The sequence below is a fragment of the Alnus glutinosa genome, chromosome 2 (assembly GCF_958979055.1).
Source record: "Alnus glutinosa chromosome 2, dhAlnGlut1.1, whole genome shotgun sequence".
NCBI lineage: Eukaryota > Viridiplantae > Streptophyta > Magnoliopsida > Fagales > Betulaceae > Alnus > Alnus glutinosa.
This window is the reverse complement of record NC_084887.1, coordinates 21,595,954-21,614,786: the sequence shown is the minus strand read 5'-3', so window position 1 is coordinate 21,614,786 and position 18,833 is coordinate 21,595,954. Positions and strand designations below refer to the sequence as shown.

General features: G+C 33.5%; 2 protein-coding genes and 1 long non-coding RNA gene across 3 annotated transcripts; 1 reads left to right on the top strand and 2 right to left on the bottom strand.

The window, feature by feature from the left end:
* Window positions 1-298: 298 nt before the first annotated feature.
* LOC133861684 (choline-phosphate cytidylyltransferase 1-like) lies at window positions 299-6,941 on the bottom strand. Its single transcript, XM_062297478.1, has 8 exons — window positions 6,671-6,941; window positions 5,796-5,909; window positions 5,453-5,548; window positions 5,069-5,111; window positions 4,827-4,982; window positions 4,602-4,682; window positions 1,016-1,114; window positions 299-861 (listed from the first exon to the last, which is right to left on the bottom strand). Exons 1-8 carry the CDS (start codon window positions 6,832-6,834, stop codon window positions 658-660), a joined length of 957 nt encoding a protein of 318 aa, XP_062153462.1. The 5' UTR covers window positions 6,835-6,941; the 3' UTR covers window positions 299-657.
* A 6,299-nt stretch (window positions 6,942-13,240) lies between these two features.
* On the top strand, window positions 13,241-15,094 carry LOC133861487 (uncharacterized). The gene is made up of 2 exons (XR_009899023.1): window positions 13,241-13,557; window positions 14,702-15,094. It is a non-coding gene; the product is annotated as an uncharacterized LOC133861487 (long non-coding RNA).
* A 1,278-nt stretch (window positions 15,095-16,372) lies between these two features.
* Window positions 16,373-16,858, bottom strand: LOC133860360 (uncharacterized). The gene has a single exon (XM_062295984.1). It carries the CDS (start codon window positions 16,856-16,858, stop codon window positions 16,373-16,375), a length of 486 nt encoding a protein of 161 aa, XP_062151968.1.
* Window positions 16,859-18,833: the final 1,975 nt, after the last annotated feature.

Below are 18,833 nucleotides of genomic sequence, written 5' to 3'. Positions count from 1 at the left end.
TTATTTTTAACAATAATTTACTTTATATTATTTACTGTTTTATTGTACTTTTGTTCTGGTCCTCTCACGTATACCAAACGTATCCTAAGGGATTTCCAAGGCAATCTCCTATAGTATTATTATACATGGCCTACCACGAATGTAACAGCTTCTCTACCATATCAAACCTAACTTTTGGTTGAGGGATTTGTACTTATTCGTATGACGCCAATTCTTTTACCAAAAGCTGATGAAACTAATATGCATCTTCTATTCTTCTCTCCTGCTCGGTTTCTCACAATGAGGAGAAAGAGAGAAGGAAATTGAAGAGTTGATCTCATTTGAACCATTTTGGTGGGTGCCGTAGCTTACATGTATCTTACTACCAATCACAAAACACAGGTTTCAAGAAGGCCAATCTCCCCAACCAGAAACAGCACTTCCATGTATCTAATTTACAGTTCTGCGAAATCTCAACCACGCTAAAATGGAAAATAAAAAATACAAGAAATTAGAAGCTTCAACTATAAATATAAGTTTCTTTCGCAGCCAGAACGAAACCACGTTTAATCATCCGCTACTATTGTGTGGCACTTCACAGAGACCAAGTAGCAAGGCACACTATGTAATGTATCTACTACCTGCAAGATTTTCGTTGGCAAGCATGGTAAAGCACATTTACTTCTTTTCTTTCTCATCTTTCTTATCTTCCCCATCATCATAATACTCTTCATCATCATAATAATGTTCATAACTATCATCATCGTAATACTCTTCTTCATCATCGTCATCGACATCCTTGTCACCATTTTGTAGATATTTAGATTCTCCAGACTGCTGACCCCTAAGCCGCTCTTGAATTCGATCCCTGATGGCAGTGCCCTGATAAACACCCAAATTGTGGGAAACGATGCCAAATATAATAAGTAGATAACAAGCATATTCTCAATACAGCCTAATTTTGGGAATGAAAGCTGTCCTTTTTTAAACGCATAAAAATAAATGTCTAGACATAGTTATGCATAAATTGCCGTACCATTTTATGGCAACCTTCTTCGAACATCTCAAGAAATCCAGCAACCCAGCGATCAGCATTTTCTACCCACTCATTACGATGCATTGCAACAGTTTGAATCTAAAATATTCAGGCAGGAAATCACATTCATCATTGTTCTATATAATCCTTGGAGGAAAAAGGACCAAAAGTGTGAAAAATGAATAAAAATAGGATTCCAATACTGGAGAGAGAGAGAGAGAGAGAGAGAGAGAGAGAGAGAGAGAGAGAGAGAGAGAGAGACCACAACCAATAAAGCAATATCATAATTATGAGTATTCAATCAAGCACAGCTTAAAAAATAAATACATCAATGTGAAAAGACTGTTCCTTCACCTTGACCACACTTGCAAGCAAGAAGAACCAGGCACGTTAATTCAGAGAGAAACGGGGAGAAAAAACAAAGAAGAACAAAATTGGTATAAACAGCAGTGTATCTGAAAGGCAGATCATTGTACAGGAAAGCTGGGTTTGAGACACTATCATTTCCAAAGTCTTGTGGATAATAAGTGTCAAAATCATTTTAAATTTTTTTCCCTTATCTATCTTTTCTATTTAACACAAAAATTCTCTTAAACCCTTAGAGGGAGTAAAAATGCACCACCTAAAATCCCTAACAAAGTAAGATTATCTTATACAACTTTGCACATAATAAGACTTGAATCTCTGTTGCTAATATGACAAGACTTAAGTATGGAACAAGCATAAAAAGCAACCTACGGTTATTATAAATGCATTAAGGAGAATTGCCTGAGTGCTAGGGAGTGGGCTTAGGTTGGGTAGGCCAGGGTTTAAAATCATACCAAGCATAAAACTAAGACTACTACTGCCCAAGGCAGTGCTAACTATAGCAGTATCAGCATCATCAGGATGCATAACATCTTCATACAAACATAAACAACCAACCCGAAGACAATATTGACTTACATAAATTTGGTGTTAGCTCAATGCAGAAATGAATGAATGAAGATGAGATTGAAAACGGTTTGTTCTGGTGGGGATGCGAAACAGCATTTTATGGCTGTGGTAACTTATTATGGTGAGGAGGTTAAGGGAAGTGGGCCGTTGACTGTCCATCCATTTGCTGTAGTTGCAGAACAGTGAGTTGGCAGCTGAGAGGGTGAAAATTTTCTGTCATATAGTTGGGCTGTCATGTGAGGGTTTTGAGGATCAATTGATGGCTGTTCGACTAGTCTTCCAGTTTATTGTTCCAAGTCAGCTAACAGAGGCAACTGTGAATTAAAGAGATTGGTTGCTAATTATGACATAAAGGTGAGGTCGCTCTAATAGAGGGAAAGGATAGGGGAGGGATTCTGATTGTTCCTTATGAAACCTGAGATGTATCATGGAATGTGAGAGGGAGAAAAGGTTAAGGATAAGTGGTCTTTTTAGAGATTGGAAGGCGGATATTATTTTGTTTACAAGAGACAAAATTGGAGTATATTTCTAGGAAGGTGATTCGTAGTTTATGAGGGATTTTGTTGATGTGGGATATGCGGGTGGCGGAGAAGATGGAGGATTGTGTGGAGAATTTTTCGGTAGTGTGTTCTTCCAAAAGTGTTATAAATAATTTTGAATGGGCGTTTGCGAGTATGTAATTCAAATGTTGATGTTGACAGGAAATGTCTCTGGGACGCGTTGGTTGGCCTTATGAGTTGGTGTGAGGTGAGGTGGTGTAATGGGGGTGATTTTAATGCTCTTCGGTATCTGGGTGAAAGATCAAAGTGATCCTAGACAGTCATCAAACTATGTTGGACTTTTCAGAATTCATTTTTTATCAGGGCCTCATGGGCATCTCTATTGTAGGTGGGAATTTTACTTGGTCGAAAAATCTTGATTCTCAGTCATGGTCTAGAATTAATAGGTTTCTTTTATCTCCGGAATAGGAAAAACGATTTCCTAATGTCTCCCAGAGGAAAATCCTTAGAATCCTCTCGGATCATTTTCCATTGACGTAGGATTGTGATGTGTCGGATAGGGGTAGTAGGTATTTTAAGTTTGAAAATATGTGGCTGAATTCTAAGGGCTTTGTGGAGTGAAAACATGGTGAATTCGATTACTTATTAAAAAAAAAAAAAAAAAAGTTAATAATAATAATAATAAAAATAAAAAAATAAAAAGAAGGTAGGGTTTAATCATGTTCTTTCTAATCTTTTCCTTTTTCAAATAAGTAGTTGAATTCACAAATCTAGTCTTCTATGAGAGATCGGTGAAAGAGCTAATTGGAAGTCTGTCTTGTATACTTTCTATGCATTTGAGTTGTGCCTCTTTGAGCTTTCTAATGAGATTGATTTACTTATCAAAAACAAAAACAAATCTAAGTGAAAGAGCTCCATACTTTTGAGAACAAAATAATAAATAATAAAGTTCCATAATTATACTTGAAACAATGGAACTCCAAAAACTCCGAGAATTGAAACTCTAATTAAAATATAAACATCGCAGATAAAATTGAACTTCGCAGGGAATACATTAATGATTTTTTTTCAATGAATAATAATTTATTTAGAGAAAATCTCACGTACACGAAAAGTATACAAGAGAAGCAACCACCCTATTGTGGTCGAAAATCTAAATAGTTCACAAGATCTACAAGATTAGAGGAAGAGAAATTAGGAACAAAAGATGCAACCCAATCTAAGAGGGCACTCAAGAAAAAGGATTTTAGCTGAAGCACATTAGACTCGCGGTCCTCGAAAAGACATCGATTTCTTTCTCTCCAAATGCTCTGCATTAGTAAAGTAGGGATGACTTTCCATATGGCCTCGTTGGATTGTCCTTGCCCTTGGGTCTTCCAACATTGAAGAAGCTCAACAACATTGCTAGACATGACCCATAAGACTCCGAAGAAGGTGAGAACCAAATGCCATATCTCACTAGTAAACTCGCAATGGATGAGGAAGTAACGGTCTCCTCGCTTTTCTTGCAAAGACAACACCAATTAACCAAGGTAAGACCCCGCCTCCTAAGGTTATCGATTGTAAGTATTTTACCCAAAGCTACCGTCCAAGTGAAAAAAGCAATACGAGGTGGAGCCTTCAACTTCCCAATGCTCTTCCATGGAAAAAGGGAAGACTAACCAAACTAATATATTTTAACAGCTCTTCACTTCAAATCTATGATTAGAAGCTGGGGACCACAACATTTTATCTCTCTCTCAGGAAGATTTTCGATGAGTACAAAATATCAAGAAATGCAATGAGGGATTAATGATGTTATGGGACTAATTATGTTATTGGAAGTAAAGATATATTTTAAGGGAATCTATAAAATCAAGTACAAGCCAAGTTAATTTCCCACACATGCTCCTGGTATTTGTACAACTAAAGTTGAAAATCTTATGTAAATGGCAACGCCAAAAGTACCTAGAAGAAACAATCCATCACGTGAGACAAAAAACAAGGGGGACAGAGAGTTATAACATAATCACCATTCTATGTAACCAAAACAAGTCCTTATAGAATCTTCCATAACATCGTATATAAATAAACAGCAGTATCACTTTTTTATTTTTTTTTTATAAGTAATAAACAGCAGTATCATGTTATAGGCACAAGCATCAACATACCTTCTCCCCCACTTTTTCTTGATGTTCCTTCACTTTCTCTTGTAGTTTCTTCAATCTCATGTTCACCCTCAGTCGCTTTTCCTGTGTACATGAACCAAATCAGAATAAGTTCACCAAGAAAAGATATCAGCAAAGAAGTAAACTCTAAAATAGAATTCACTAAACAAAATTATGTAGTCAGAAACTCAAATCAACTAATAAAGCAAATTTAACTAAAAATCCTGCCTTCACAAAGCTAACACCAAGCTCTTTTCTGGAATACCCACGATCCAAGTTACGCATCACGTACTGGTTATAATCTTTTACAATCCTCATTATAATGTCCGACGTAGAAATCCCATCGGTGCGTTTTGTTTCCTTGAACCTCCCAGCAGATTTAACCTACAATAGAGGCTTGCTTCAGATAATTCAATGTTAGAGGAAAAAGTAGCAATTGCAATGGAAGAGAAACTGTCTCTCAGACTTACAAACTCATAGACATCCTTCCCAGCTCCACTAGCATCTGCATAACTGCAATAGATTTACAGCAAAGTACAAAAGATTACATGATATAACTGAATCCTAGAACCACTAAAATTAGCATTACAAAATGGATAAAATGGGAAACATGAAATAAAAATAAAAAAATAATAATAAATAAATAATAAATAAATAAATAAATAAAAGAGAAATACTGTTAAATCAGATCAGCAATACTGTTCTCTCATACAAGATATCGGATATACCATATTTTTCAAATAGATTATTGAGCAAGAGAAACTGAAAGAAGTTCAGCATTGTTCTAAAACTCCTTAGTCCACAAAATTATATCATAACTCTTAAGCTTGAAATTTTTGGTTGATTATCCTTACGGAAGAGCATCATGGGCCACATAGTCAATGTTGTGCTTGTCAAGATATTCTTGTGTGATCACCCAAGGAGCATCGGGAATGACTTCATCCACCCACCTGCACAGAATGAACAAGAAAACCCCAGATTTAATCCTCTTGATAACACAAGAATACACAATACCCTCATCTAAAAAGTGAAATCATTTATTCACACACAGCAATCGCCATAGATCAAACCAAAATGTAGTATCTCCATACCATAATTTTTCAAAATAAAATTCCAAGTAAACGTTCATCTTTGGTACAAACTTCCAAGGTACAGTCAAACTTTATCAAAAACTAAAGTGATTGGTAAAACTTATACTTGCAATGGCGAAGAGATTCATAGCGGTCATCCTCCGTCATAACAGTTTTGCCTTTATACTTGTGGGTGATTTCATCACTGCAACATCCAACAAGCAGATAGGTGTTTGGGAACCTGAATTTACAAATTCAATCATTTAAGAAAATTGTACATGAGCATGGCACACAAAACTGAAAGGGAAATGATACATAGAAGCCAAACCCAGCGTAAGAGAAGATCAAACATAGCCAAGAGCCAAAGGCAAATACTGAAAATACAAAAAGAATTTTTTATTTGAGTACTGATATAAGTTTGGAAACAAAAAAATAATAATAATAATAATAAATTATATATTACGAATTTAACATGGAAATTTCGTGTATAGAATATTATCTATAAAAAAAAATAAAAAAAAATAAAAAAAAATAAAAAATAGAATATTACATCGAAGACTGGCGAAACCCACCCAAAAAAAAAAAAGATCTACTACAAACTACGCCAAGATTTTGAAATTAGCATAATTTGATACCAGTCTATATCACCAAAATTAATTTCAGCAAGCATAGCAGAAAAACAAATCAATCTCATACGAAATAATAACTACTAAATCCATTACACTGATACGGACCAAGAAGAGATGCAATTTATAATGACAAGTATGCAATGAATTTTACAACATAACAGAAATAAAACACGAATAAAACCCAGAAATAAGATCAGAAAAAACTTCAAAAATTCCTCAAATAACATAATTCAATCAAACATTTGACAAATTTCACGAACATAACAGAAGAAAAACGAGAAAACAAGAGCAACCCACAAAAAATCATGGATCAAAACCGAACGTAACAGTCATTCCGCAAAGAAAATGAAAAGCAAAAGAGACAGAGAGAGACAGTTTCTTGGCTTGCTCAAGGGAGCGAGCGTGGCCGTAGTGGAAGAGATCGTAGATCCCATCAGCATAGACCCGAACAGGGCGGTCCGACGACCTCTCGTCGGAGTTCCCATTCGAATAGGAAACGGTGGCATCCTTAACATCCCTAGACTTAGGCTCCTCCATTGGAATGGCTGGAATTACCAATTACCAGCACCAACGCTCGCTGCACGAGAGTTTTTGTGAGTATTTCTCGTTGTCTCCTTGTCCTCCCAAGAACAATTCTAAAAGTCTATCTCTATATTAGTGTCTTTTAAAAAATAAGATGAATTTTAAAATTATTATTTCATCAAAATTTCATAGTAATTAATCATAAGTTCAAGGTGTTTTTATTTTTTTTTAACAAATAAAAATGGGTTACAAAAAACTCAAAATTACAACTTTTGTTTTTCATTTTAAAAGCAAAAATATTATTAAATAAAGAAATACTATACATAGTTCAGTCCAAAACGTGACAGTAAAAATCATCATTAAATGTTAGAAGTACTCTTATTTGTTATTTCATCTAATGGTAATTTTTATTACCGCGTCAGTAAGTGAACGATTGAGAATATTTGTAACACTCTTCTAATAAATAACCTCAAATACAAAATACTCACAATGTAACATAGTTTCTATTAGAATCGATAACTTTTGATACGACCCACAAACCTGATACAAGTACGACACGAAGTTATAAAGTTTGGATTTATATTAATTGGGTTTGGGTCATAAACAGGTTAACCCATTTATGACTCATTTAAAATCGTGTCAAACAACCCGTTAACACGTTTAGGAAAAAAAAATGAATCCACGAAACTAAAAGACTTGTAATCGCCTATTCCTATTCCTATTCCTATTCCTATTTCCTAATCCTAAAACATCACATTTTGTTCGGTTCCTAACCCTCCCTAGTCCCTCCAGTCTCCAAGGCGCCACACCACCCTCCCTCAAACTCGTCTACAACCGTCCAGCACTCATGAGACCATGATTGTCCAGCGTAGCCACCAAGGCCGTCGTCTCGTCTACTCTCCTTTTCTCTCTGTCTCTCTGTATTCCTCCAACGACGCCACCCTCTCTCAAACTCATCTCTAGCCATCCAATGCCGCTCCTGAGGTCGTGACTCTCCAACATTGCCACCAAGGCCATCGTTTCGTCTACTCTCCCTCTGTCTCAGTCTCTCCACTGCTGCTATTGACTATCCAGCACTGCCAAGCCGCTTGTGACTCTCCTCTCCAGTGCTACCAAGCTACTCGTGACTCTCCTCTCCATACTCCAGTGCAGCTTGCCCGAAAGGTAAACATTTGGTGACCAACTGCTTCTTCTTCTTCTTCTTCTGTTATGTAACGAATTTATAATAAACTCTGTAATTTTGAAATTTTTTAATGTAATTTGTTTTAGATGATTGAATGAAAAATGAAGGGATTTGGTAGTATGTGTGCTGGCATTCTAGGCAAATCATAGAGTTTGGGTTGATGAAAAATTTTAAGTAAATTTTCAATTAAAAAACAAATCGGGTTAGTCGGTTTGTGTCAACCCAGCACAACCCATTAGCTAACAGGACTGTCGTGTCGGGTTACCCGCTCATACACGTGTCGTGTTCGGGTTTAGGGTGTCAACCTGTTTAACTAATCGTGTCAGTTCAGGTTGGCGAGTCAACCCAAACCCCGACACGTAACCCGTTTTGCCAACCCTACTTTCTATACATCGTATTACTACTGGACATACTTTTCCGTTTTAACTTGGTACAGTTGTTTTGATGAACCCTTTTCTATTTTTTTTTTTTTTTTTTTTAACGAAATAGTGCCTTCTTCATTATTGTGAAATAATCCCCAAAGGAGTTACATAACCAAAGAAACAAAACAAGAACAAGAGCACTATATGTTTATCTATATGATCTACAAACTGATAATTTGCAGATGCTATAACCCATACCAATATGATCTACAAACTGATAATTTGCAGATGCTATAACTCATACCATATATAAATGGATTTCCAGATTACTTATGTTCCATTGGTCTAGGGTGGGGCCATGCAAAAGCTACGATTGATATTGTGTTATATTCTTTTTGAATTCATGAGAAAATAGTCACCTTTTGTATATATTTTGTTTGGAAGGAAAAAGAAAAGAAATACAAGTTAACAATACTGTGGCTTTTATTTTTTATTTTTGGCTAAGCTACAAGATCATTGAGTTGCCTCCATGAAAATAAGTACAAGATGGCAAATTAATTTATTTTCCTCGAGGTTAGGTCTTAATGTCGAATCTCGCAATGGAAAGCGCTTGAGGTTATTGGCTTGTTCATTGGCTTGGGTGCTGCTATATTTTTTGGTGGGCCTGATGTTAAGCTATGGTTCGATCGGTGTTGAGAAAACGTGGTTCCAACCATTTAGATCCCTCTTGAGCAATGGCCAGCGAGCAAAGGTTATCAGGTCACGCCCAAATAGAGTTGACACCCTAATCGCCCCCTCTTGCCCTTTTGAATAAAAGAAAAAAAAAATTTACTTTTATATTTTTATGATGTAGCCAAAAAAAAAAATGGATAGAAGATGGAGAAGTCTTCGAAGGACATTTAATAGTTTGGTTAGAACACTAGCAACGGTTTTCCTTATATTTTTCTTAAATGTAGGGAACCAAACTACTTTTTGATTATCTATTCAAATAAACTACACAATAGCTTATATTATATTTTCCATATACCATTTCAATATTCTTTAAATTAAATGCTATGAGAAAAAAAAAAAAAAAAAAAAAAAAAAAAAAAAAAAAACCATTTGAATATTATTTCAAATAAATACTAGAGCAAAGAGAGAGAAAAGATAAAAAAAAAAAAAAAATAAATAAATAAATAAATAAATAATATTAAAATAATGTTAAGGAAACCACTTTTATTTCCCTAGATTTAGGGTACAACTTTTAATTCCCTTAATATTCTCTTAGTTTATGAAACAATAATAAAATTTGTTTCAATATTTTTATGAAATTTTATCTGCATTTAAGAAAAGTGATACTAGTGCCCTCAGAAGATTCTTCCCTTCATCTCACTATTTTTGTTTGTTGTATTATCGTGGGGATTGGTTATAGATAAATTGAGCTGAAATTTAAAGATAAATATGAAACCCTATCAAGAGTGGTACCCTTTCTTTTATAATTTCCATGAAAGTTATTACCAAAGAGGTGGGCCACGAGCCGCCACGTGCTTCTTTTCTTTTCTTTTCTTCTTCTTCCTCCTTCTTTTTTTTTTTCTTTTTTTTTTTTTTTTTTTTTTTTCTGATACATATTTGAAGAAAAACCTTATGGAGATCTCAAATTTAGAAGGGGCCAAAGATATTAAATTTATGGGATAATTATAAATAAACCTCCCAAACTACAAGTCATTTTTAAAGTAGTCCCTTAAATTACCAAATATATTAATATGACCCCCTAAACTATCAAAGAGAGCTAAAGATGTCAATTTTGTCGAAATATTCTTATAATACCTTTGCCACATGTCATATATTTAATTAAAAAATAAAAAATAAATAAAGCTTTTAAAAAATTGAAAACAAATTGAAAAAAAAAAAACAAAAAAATGAAGCTTAAAGCTGGTGTGGGGGTGGTTGAGAGCAAAATGGGGGTGGCTGAAACCACCCCTAAGAGCTTTAGAGGTGACTTAACCATCCCAGTTTGGCATGTGATAACAAGGTCGAAACCACCTCCATTTTGCTCTTTGTGGGTGGCCAAACCACCCCCAAGGGCCATGGGGGTGGTTCAGCCACTCCAGATCGGCCATGGCCCACCCCTATTTTTTTTTTTTCTATTTTTTAAAGCTTTTATTATTTTTTTTATTTTGTTAATTGAATATTTGACACGTGACAAGAGTATTACAGAAATATTTTGACAAAATAATTCTTTTTAGCACTCTTTGGTAATTTGGAGGGTCATATTAGTACACTTGGTAACTCAAGAAGCTATTTTAAAAACAGCTTGTAGCTTGAAAGGCTTTTTTATAATTATTCCTAAATTTATCAAGTTGAAATTTAGACTAACGAAAAGTACGAGTTTTAAGAAAAAAGCTTGATTGCATTCTCTTGTACATCTATCCGTATAAAAGATTTGTAAGTTTACCATTGAACTTGTGGGATTAACAAAATCTACACATATGCATTTTACATATTTAATGATGAATTTATCAAAAATAAATAAATAAATAAAAAAAGTAAAAGAGAATTATGTGTAACATATCTCTAAATTTAAAGATCTCACGGAGAAAGTTTTATATGTGTACTTTTATAAGCTTCAAAGTCTAGTCTATATAGGTGTCCAGCTAGCTTTATGATAATTCATAATTGATAAGTAAACAATACTCTCTATAAATTAAAGCTACAAATAAGAGCCGATGCCACGGAATATTGACATTTTGTATGAGTAAAATTACCATTTTAACCTTCATGTAGTTAGAGTATAGATTTGTTTGGATATTTTGTCTTTTAAGTACTTTAAATACCATTTTGCCCTTCCAGAATTGTAAAGAGTAAAAAATATATATATATATTTTTTTTGTTTGTTTTTGTCTTTTCCTTCGTTTGGTTTACAGTGTTTTTTCTTGTAACTGGCTAATTCACGATTTTAACCTTCCTAAGAGCATCCTCATCAAACTCTCTATTTTAAACTTTTCACCAAATATTAGAGAAACTTCTCAAAAACCTTCATGCATTGAGCTCTCTAATATTTCCCCAAACTAACTCTTGTCAGAAACTCTCTCTAAATTTAACCCCATTTGGTCTTACGCCATTCACTTTAATATCAATTTTTTTTCTCTTCCCGCGCGTCTTCACTTTTCCTCCGCGCCTTCAAGCTTCCGCAATATCAACTCTCTCTGGCGCGATGTCTTTTAATTCCATGGAGGACAGTTGCTGAAACAAAGGACTCTGTGGCAGACGGCGTTGTTGCTTGGAGAATGAGTGGGAAGAAAGAACTTGTCACGGGTTGATTCCTCAGAAGGCAAGGAATGCGGTTATTGTGGAAGGAAGCTGAAACTAGAGTGAAGGGAAGAAACAAACTGAAATGAAGACTAAGCAAGAGAAGAAGTTCAGGAAGTCTTGAGAAGGTTTTGGAGATAAGGTCATTGCGTCATCTTCAGTATAGGTGGCGGCTTTTGGATGGAGCTGAGCAGTTTGTGTTTTACAGCTGGAGGTCGGTTTAGTGTTTTTTTTTTTTTCTTTTTTTTTTTTTTTTGTAAATAGGCCGGTTTAGTGGTGCAGTGTAATTTTGAGATTGTAGTTATGTGCGAAGATGATTGTAAAAGGGGCTGTTTTTTTTAAGGAAAATTTGATGTTCATATAGTTAAATTAGTTGGTGTCAAAAGTAATAAAAAATAATATATATAATTAAAATAGAGAAATATTTAAAGAGTTTGATGTAAAAAGGGTTTCAAAAGTAAGAGATAAAATCAAAAAAGTAAATTGTTTAGGTTAAATTTAGAGAAAATTTTGGAGAGCTTGATGAGGATGCTCTAAGCTTCACAATCGTCTACTTTTGTGAGGGGCTTTTTAGTCATTTCTGACATAAACAGTTTACAAACTGCTCCTTTGACAAATGCCTTTCCTATGCTGAAATTAATGCTCCGATTGTTTCGGCGTAAAATGGTTTTTGAAAAATGATTTCGATATTTTTCAGTGTTTGGTAGGGACGAAATAGTGGTCAACTAAAAAATAATTTTTTGTTTTGACAAAAAATACTTAGTAAATTTTGAAAAATGATTTATTATTAGACGGTGGACACATTCAACCACCTTTTAAACGACGTAGTCGATCTTCATATTCAAGTAGTCGACCACCACTGGAATCCAACAACGTTCGGTCATTGTCGTCGGATTCTGGCCACCTTCATCATAATCCGGTCAGCCTAGATTCCGTCAACAATAGTTGGAATCCGGTGAAAGTGATTAAAATCCTGTCAGTCAGTGACGGAATCTCGACACCAGTAATTTTTATATTATTTTACATTTATATTTCTATGTTGCGAATAAAAATTGATTTTTATAAATTAATATGATTGAATGAAAATATAAAAAGTATTTGTGATTTTCTATACGCGCAAAACACTGGAAAATGTTTTCATTTTCATGAAAAATGACTTTCCTGAAACTATGAGCGGAGTTGGGATTTGAGATTTGGGGGGCCAAATTGAAAAAAAAAAAAAATTAAAAAAAAAAAATGAGAGGCCAAAATAAAAAAAAAAAAAATTAAGTGTAAAATTTAATTTATTTTTTTTGGGGACCACCTTATGCCTTAGTTTCTGTAACTTAAAGCTATAAATAAGAGCCGATGCCACGAGGATAGTGACATTTTGTTTGAGAGTATAATTACCATTTTAACCTTTCTGTAGTTAGAGTTTTACAGCTTTGTTTGGATATTTTTGTCTTTTAAGTACGTTAATTGCCGTTTTGCCCTTCCTGAATACGATTTTTATTTTTTATTTTATTTTTAGTTGGCTTACAGTACAGTGTCTTTTCTTATAACCGTTTAATTCACGATTTTACCCTTCCTGAAATTCACATTCTTCGGCTTTTGTGGGGAGCTTATTAGTCATTTCCGACATATAAGCAATTTACAAACTCCTCCTTCAACAAACGCCTTGTCCTAAGACTGAAACTAATGATTTTCTTTCCGTGTTTTCTTCGATTTTCTGTCAGAAATCCAACAAATCTTGAGAGAAATGCATAAAGGACGTACGATACGTTCTACCAACTCTATCAGATAACTGCCTCCATTTTCGGCCGAAAAATTCGATGTCTTCGGTTGAGCGGGACAAAGATAAAGGGCTAAAATTCAATTCCCCTCCTCTATCGCTGAAGAGAGAAGCCGCTGCTCTTAACGAATAAGGTATATTTTTCTCTTCGATTTGTGTTATTTCTTGTCTTTTTGTTTGCGTTTCAGAATAATATGTTCTGTTGCTTTCTTCAATCTCTGCTTTTGATTCGAATTAGTTCTTGTCTCTGAGATTTCGGATTCGTATTGGTCGAGTCTCTGTAAGTTTTCTGACTATTATGCCTTTGGGTATGAGCTATCTTTTGGTTGTTTTGTTTCTGATTTTTCTTCTATATATAATGTTCAAATTGTTGCAAACTAAGATTAGCAATTGATAACTTTGAGGTCGAACATCGTTGTAACAACATGACTATTTGTTTTGCTGTAATTTGTTTATATGTTTATTTAATGTACTTCCGCAGAGTCATAATATGTCAATAGATTCTGAGTTTCTGCTCTCATGAATTGAATAGGTTAGTAGAAATGTATTTGAGCACTAGAAGATATTAAGAGATAATCGGATGTACAAGCATTAGCCTGTGCCCTTTTGTGCTATCGTCTGTGATAGACTTCAATGAGAAAGAAATTGATAAGGTGAAAACTTTTTCTTCTTCTTTTTGTGTTTTTAGAAGTGTTTTGGGTTCTGATTGTTTGTTAATGTTTTGTTTTGAGAAGAGAAACCAAAAATTTGAACAAATGTGATTGTAATGTGGGATGTTTTACAGCTAAAAATGAATGTTTCTTGAAATACATGAAGTTGTGTATGTATTTGTAATGGGTATATTAGTAGTATATGGGCTGGGTTATTAGTAGTGGGTTGAATGGGCTTGGCCATTCCAATTAGTGGAGTCTTTAGATAAGGGGTATGTCTATATAAGACCTAATAGAGTAATGGTAGGATTATGAAAATGAGATTAGTGAATTGTTTACTGTGGTAAACTTGGAGGCTGAGCACCTCGAATGCTCCGGAGACCGGACATCTCGAATCGTCCAATTCTATCATTTTGTTCAATTCAATACAAATACATTACCCATCAATTTCTTCATCGATTCATCATTTTATTCTGTTTTCATCTCAATTTCCTTTACAATTCTGAAATATAAACCCTAAATTCCTACACAGATAATAAATCTGTTACAGTATTTGCTTGTGGATCAAATTTGGTCATGAAGTGTTATTCTCTTGAAAAATTTCAATTATATATATTTTTTTTTATAGGTTGATGTTGCGGATCATGGGAATAGTGACTTTTTTGACCCACTGAGAGGATTGGCTGATAATGCAATCTGAAGAGGATTTGTGTAGCGACCAGCTACCTTTCAACATTTTTTTTTGAAAGCTGTGCATGCTATTCTAACACATATCTGCACCTATTATCTCATAACATCGTAATAACATTTCATATTAGAAATTACATTCTAGCAGCGGAAACATCTAACATATTACATGAAGTAGCACCACAGTGCTGACATTAAACATCTATATTATAAAGTTTAACTGTCTTTACATAATACAACTGTGGCTATACAAAGTGTCTCATGTGACACAAGCCGTATATATCGTAAGTGTTTATATACATGCCCAATAATGAATCAAAGCATTACTGAAACATGGAAACAATGCACTTAATGTTAGTCTTTTCCTTTTTAAGAATATTATATTATTCTTTAGGTTTATTGTCTTTCCTATTAGGGTTCATTCCTTACCTTATGTAGTTTATGGTTTCTTGCTCACTACTCATTTTCTCTCTATAAATAGAAATTTATGTAATATTGTTATATATACTACTTCAATATAATGTAGTCTATTATATGCTTCTACTCTTTTTATTCCGCTCTTTCTCTCTTTAACATGGTATCAGAACCACTTTCTTGTGGCCTTCAATAAACGTCTATGACGTTTCCAGGCGTCCTTCTCGTGCTCTACAACCGTTTCATAATTTCAGTCGTCCGCACATTGCCTTACACCTCTAAAATTGATGTCAACAACATTTTCCTTGAAACCACAAGAGGTGACAATTCTATCAAATTTCAAATACCACTGCGTTGAAGCTTATTTAAGCCCATAAATCGACCTTTCAATTCTTGGTTTAGAAATATGGTCCAAATGTCTGTACCACAACATAGAGGAAGTCTCAATGTTCCTACTACACTTGGAAACAACCACATCATTCACAAAAGAGGCACTAGAAGAGAAATAAGATAAAGAATGCATCAAGTCAATCATGTATAAACCATCACATAATGTGCCAAAACCAACCACAATAGAATTATTATAAATGATAACCATTCAATTTCCAATCTCAAAAAATGTATCCACATTTGTCCAAAATATAAATAGAGACAAGGTTCATTCTAATAGAAGATACAAAAACAGTTCGTTTTAGATCCAAAAAATGCCCAGAGGCGAAAAACAAGCTTTGTAGTGCCAATGTATTCAACTTTAACTTCCACACCATTTCCCATGTTCACCTTCAACTCCCTATTACTCGGCTTTCTGGTGCTTTGTAATTCTTTTATTCTCTAACCAAGCCGTATACTTCTTGCAATTTGCCTTCTTGTGCCCATACACGTGACAAAAATTACATTGTCCTTTGAATTCTTCTATCTTAGGCTCCAAAGAGACACATACGCTAGTTTGTTGAGAAAACTTTATGAATTTCTTTACTTTTTGTGTCTCGTTGCCACTGTTGTCGCCCTTATAAAATTTTCTCTTAAAATGTCCACTATCATTTGTCATCATAAAAACAGCATGAGACTTTCCATTTTTCATCACCTCCTTTTCTTGAGTGACTATAGAAGTCATCTCACTTAAGCTCCATTTATCTCTCTAAGCATTGTAGGTGGTGTTGAGAGCATCAAATTGAGATGGTAAGGACTCCAACACTTATCACACAAGAAAACTGTCTGCTAGCTCAACCTTCATTTGCCTCAGCTTGTTGAAGAAATGAGTGAGCTTCATAATATGCTCACAAACTCCACTAAAACCATCATAAGTGGTAGTGGTAAGTAATTTCATGAAAGTTCTCTTTTCTGCTTTATCGAACTTAGTAAACTTATCCTCAACAGTAGCCAAAAAATCCTTAGCACTATCAATACAAGTAATACTCTGCCTAATAGACTTGTCAATGGTGTACTTCATGATCATAAGACAAGTCATATTGGAATGACCCCAACGTTCATAGTAGGTCTTTTCTTCGGCGAAACTTTTCTTAGTAAGTGCAGCAGGTGCCTCAACCCTCAAAGCCAAATCAAGATTCATGATAACTAAATTGATAGTGAGAGACTCATTCCAATCTTTATAATTAGTCCCCGTCAAATTTTTGATGGCAGATAATGGGAGGGACAAACCTTGATTTCCCAAAATTGAGAACATCACAACAAGACTTTATTATACTTGTAAAATAAAAACAAAAAACATGCACTCATATAATCATCATATTTTTCATGCTAGAGTCACATGCACAATAGACTCATGCAAATTGTTTATCTTAAAATTTTATGCTATAGTTCCACACACAATGAACTCATACACATGATAAAGCAAAATAATTAAATACGACTTGAGATGACCCGCTATCGAGAGGATAAGAGTTGGTCATTAAGTGCAGAGTATTTAATAATTTGGGAAAATTACAATTTAGCCCCACAAACTACCACTTTTTCTTCTGATGGCCCCCCAAACTACCAAAACCTTTGAAAAATGCTCATTCTGGCGAAATATCACCATAATACCCCTGTCATGTGTCATTTTTCAATTAAAAAATTCAAAAAATAAACTAAAAAAATAAAAATAAGAAATAAAATTGGGAAGACCGGGCCACGGTTGGAAAATAACGCCACCCCAAACACCCATCTTTTTTTAAAAATAAATAAATAAAAATAAGAAATAAAATTTTAGTTTATTTATTTTTTTTGAATTTTTTTAATTGAAAAATGACACGTGTCAGGGGTATCATGTGGATATTACGCCAAAAAGGGCATTTTTCAAAGGTTGTGGTAGTTTAGGAAGTCAGAGTACAAGCTTTGGTAGTTTGGAGGGCCATACGGAAAAAGAGTGGTAGTTTGAGGGGCTAAATTGTATTTTTTTCTAATAATTTCTTTATCGTCTAAGCATTCTACCAAAATAATAATTTTTCGATAGGGCAAATCAGTTATCCGTATGGACCTTAGTAAAATTGCAGTTCACAAAATAATTACCCCAATTAATTTATCATGATTGGTTCTACGATAGGTGAGTACATAATCAATGAAACAGATCAACAATTTATCATGATTAGTCTCACGATAAGTGAGTATATAATCAATCAAAACCATTGGTCATATACACAAAGCATTATCCATATTGCTCTAAAATTTCAATGAAAAAAAAAAAGATTCACTGATACACGATGGCAATGACGCGCAGATCAATATTAAAAAATAAATACAGTGGCACAAATCTATATATAAAATAGGGAAAAGTACAAATAACCCTCTCAAATTACCACATCATTGTCAATGTACCCCCCAAATTACCAATTGTGTCAATCTCCCCCCTTAAACTACCAGAAAATGTCAATGTCCCCTTAATGACAAAAATGCCCTTCATAAAATTATTAAAATAAAATAAAAACTAAAAAAAAATTATTAAAAAAATATAAAATAATAAAAAATTATTCCAACAAAAAAATTAAAAATTAAAACTGTTTTTTATTATTATTTTTAATTAATAATTTTCAGTTTTTTTTTTCTTTTTTTTTTAAAAAAAAAATTGTTCTTTTTTCGATTTTTTAATTAAATAAAAACTGATTTTTTTTTTCATTTGTTTTATTTTTTTAAAATAAATAAATAAATTTCAGTTATTTTTTGTTTTTTCGTTTTTTTTTTCTTTAAAAAAAATTGTTCTTTTTCGTTTTTTAATTTAATAAAAACTGGTTTTTTTTTTTCATTTGTTTTTTTTAAATAAATAAATTTCAGTTATTTTTTGTTTTTTTGTTTAAAAAAATTTGCTATTTTTTGTTTTTTAATTTAATAAAAACTGGTTTTTCTTTTTTCTTTTTTTCATTTGTTTTTTTTTAAAAAAAAAAAAATCAGTTATTTTTTGTTTACTTTTTTTAAAAAAAAATTAAAAAATTTGTTCTTTTTTTATTTAATTTAATTTAATTTAATTTTTAATTTTTTTAAGTTTTTTAGTTTTAGTTTTAATTTTTTTGAATTTATGAGGACATTTTTGTCTTATTCAAAAAAAAATTAGGGTCATTTTTGTCTTTTTGTTGGTCTTAGGGGGGACATTGACATTTTCCGGTAGTTTAAGGGGGGAGATTGACACAATTGGTAGTTTAGGGGGTACATTGACAATTGAGTGGTAG

What these genes read in the sequence shown, in the direction of transcription:
- LOC133860360 (XM_062295984.1), bottom strand. Translation starts at nt 16,858, where the DNA reads ATGTTCTCAATTTTGGGAAATCAAGGTTTGTCCCTCCCATTATCTGCC.
- LOC133861684 (XM_062297478.1), bottom strand. Translation starts at nt 6,834, where the DNA reads ATGGAGGAGCCTAAGTCTAGGGATGTTAAGGATGCCACCGTTTCCTAT. An exon ending in GTGGCCCATGATGCTCTTCC is followed by an intron (nt 5,112 to 5,452) that starts GTAAGGATAATC and finishes AATCTATTGCAG; the next exon opens with TTATGCAGATGCTAGTGGAG. An exon ending in TTGGTGTTAGCTTTGTGAAG is followed by an intron (nt 4,683 to 4,826) that starts GCAGGATTTTTA and finishes TCATGTACACAG; the next exon opens with GAAAAGCGACTGAGGGTGAA.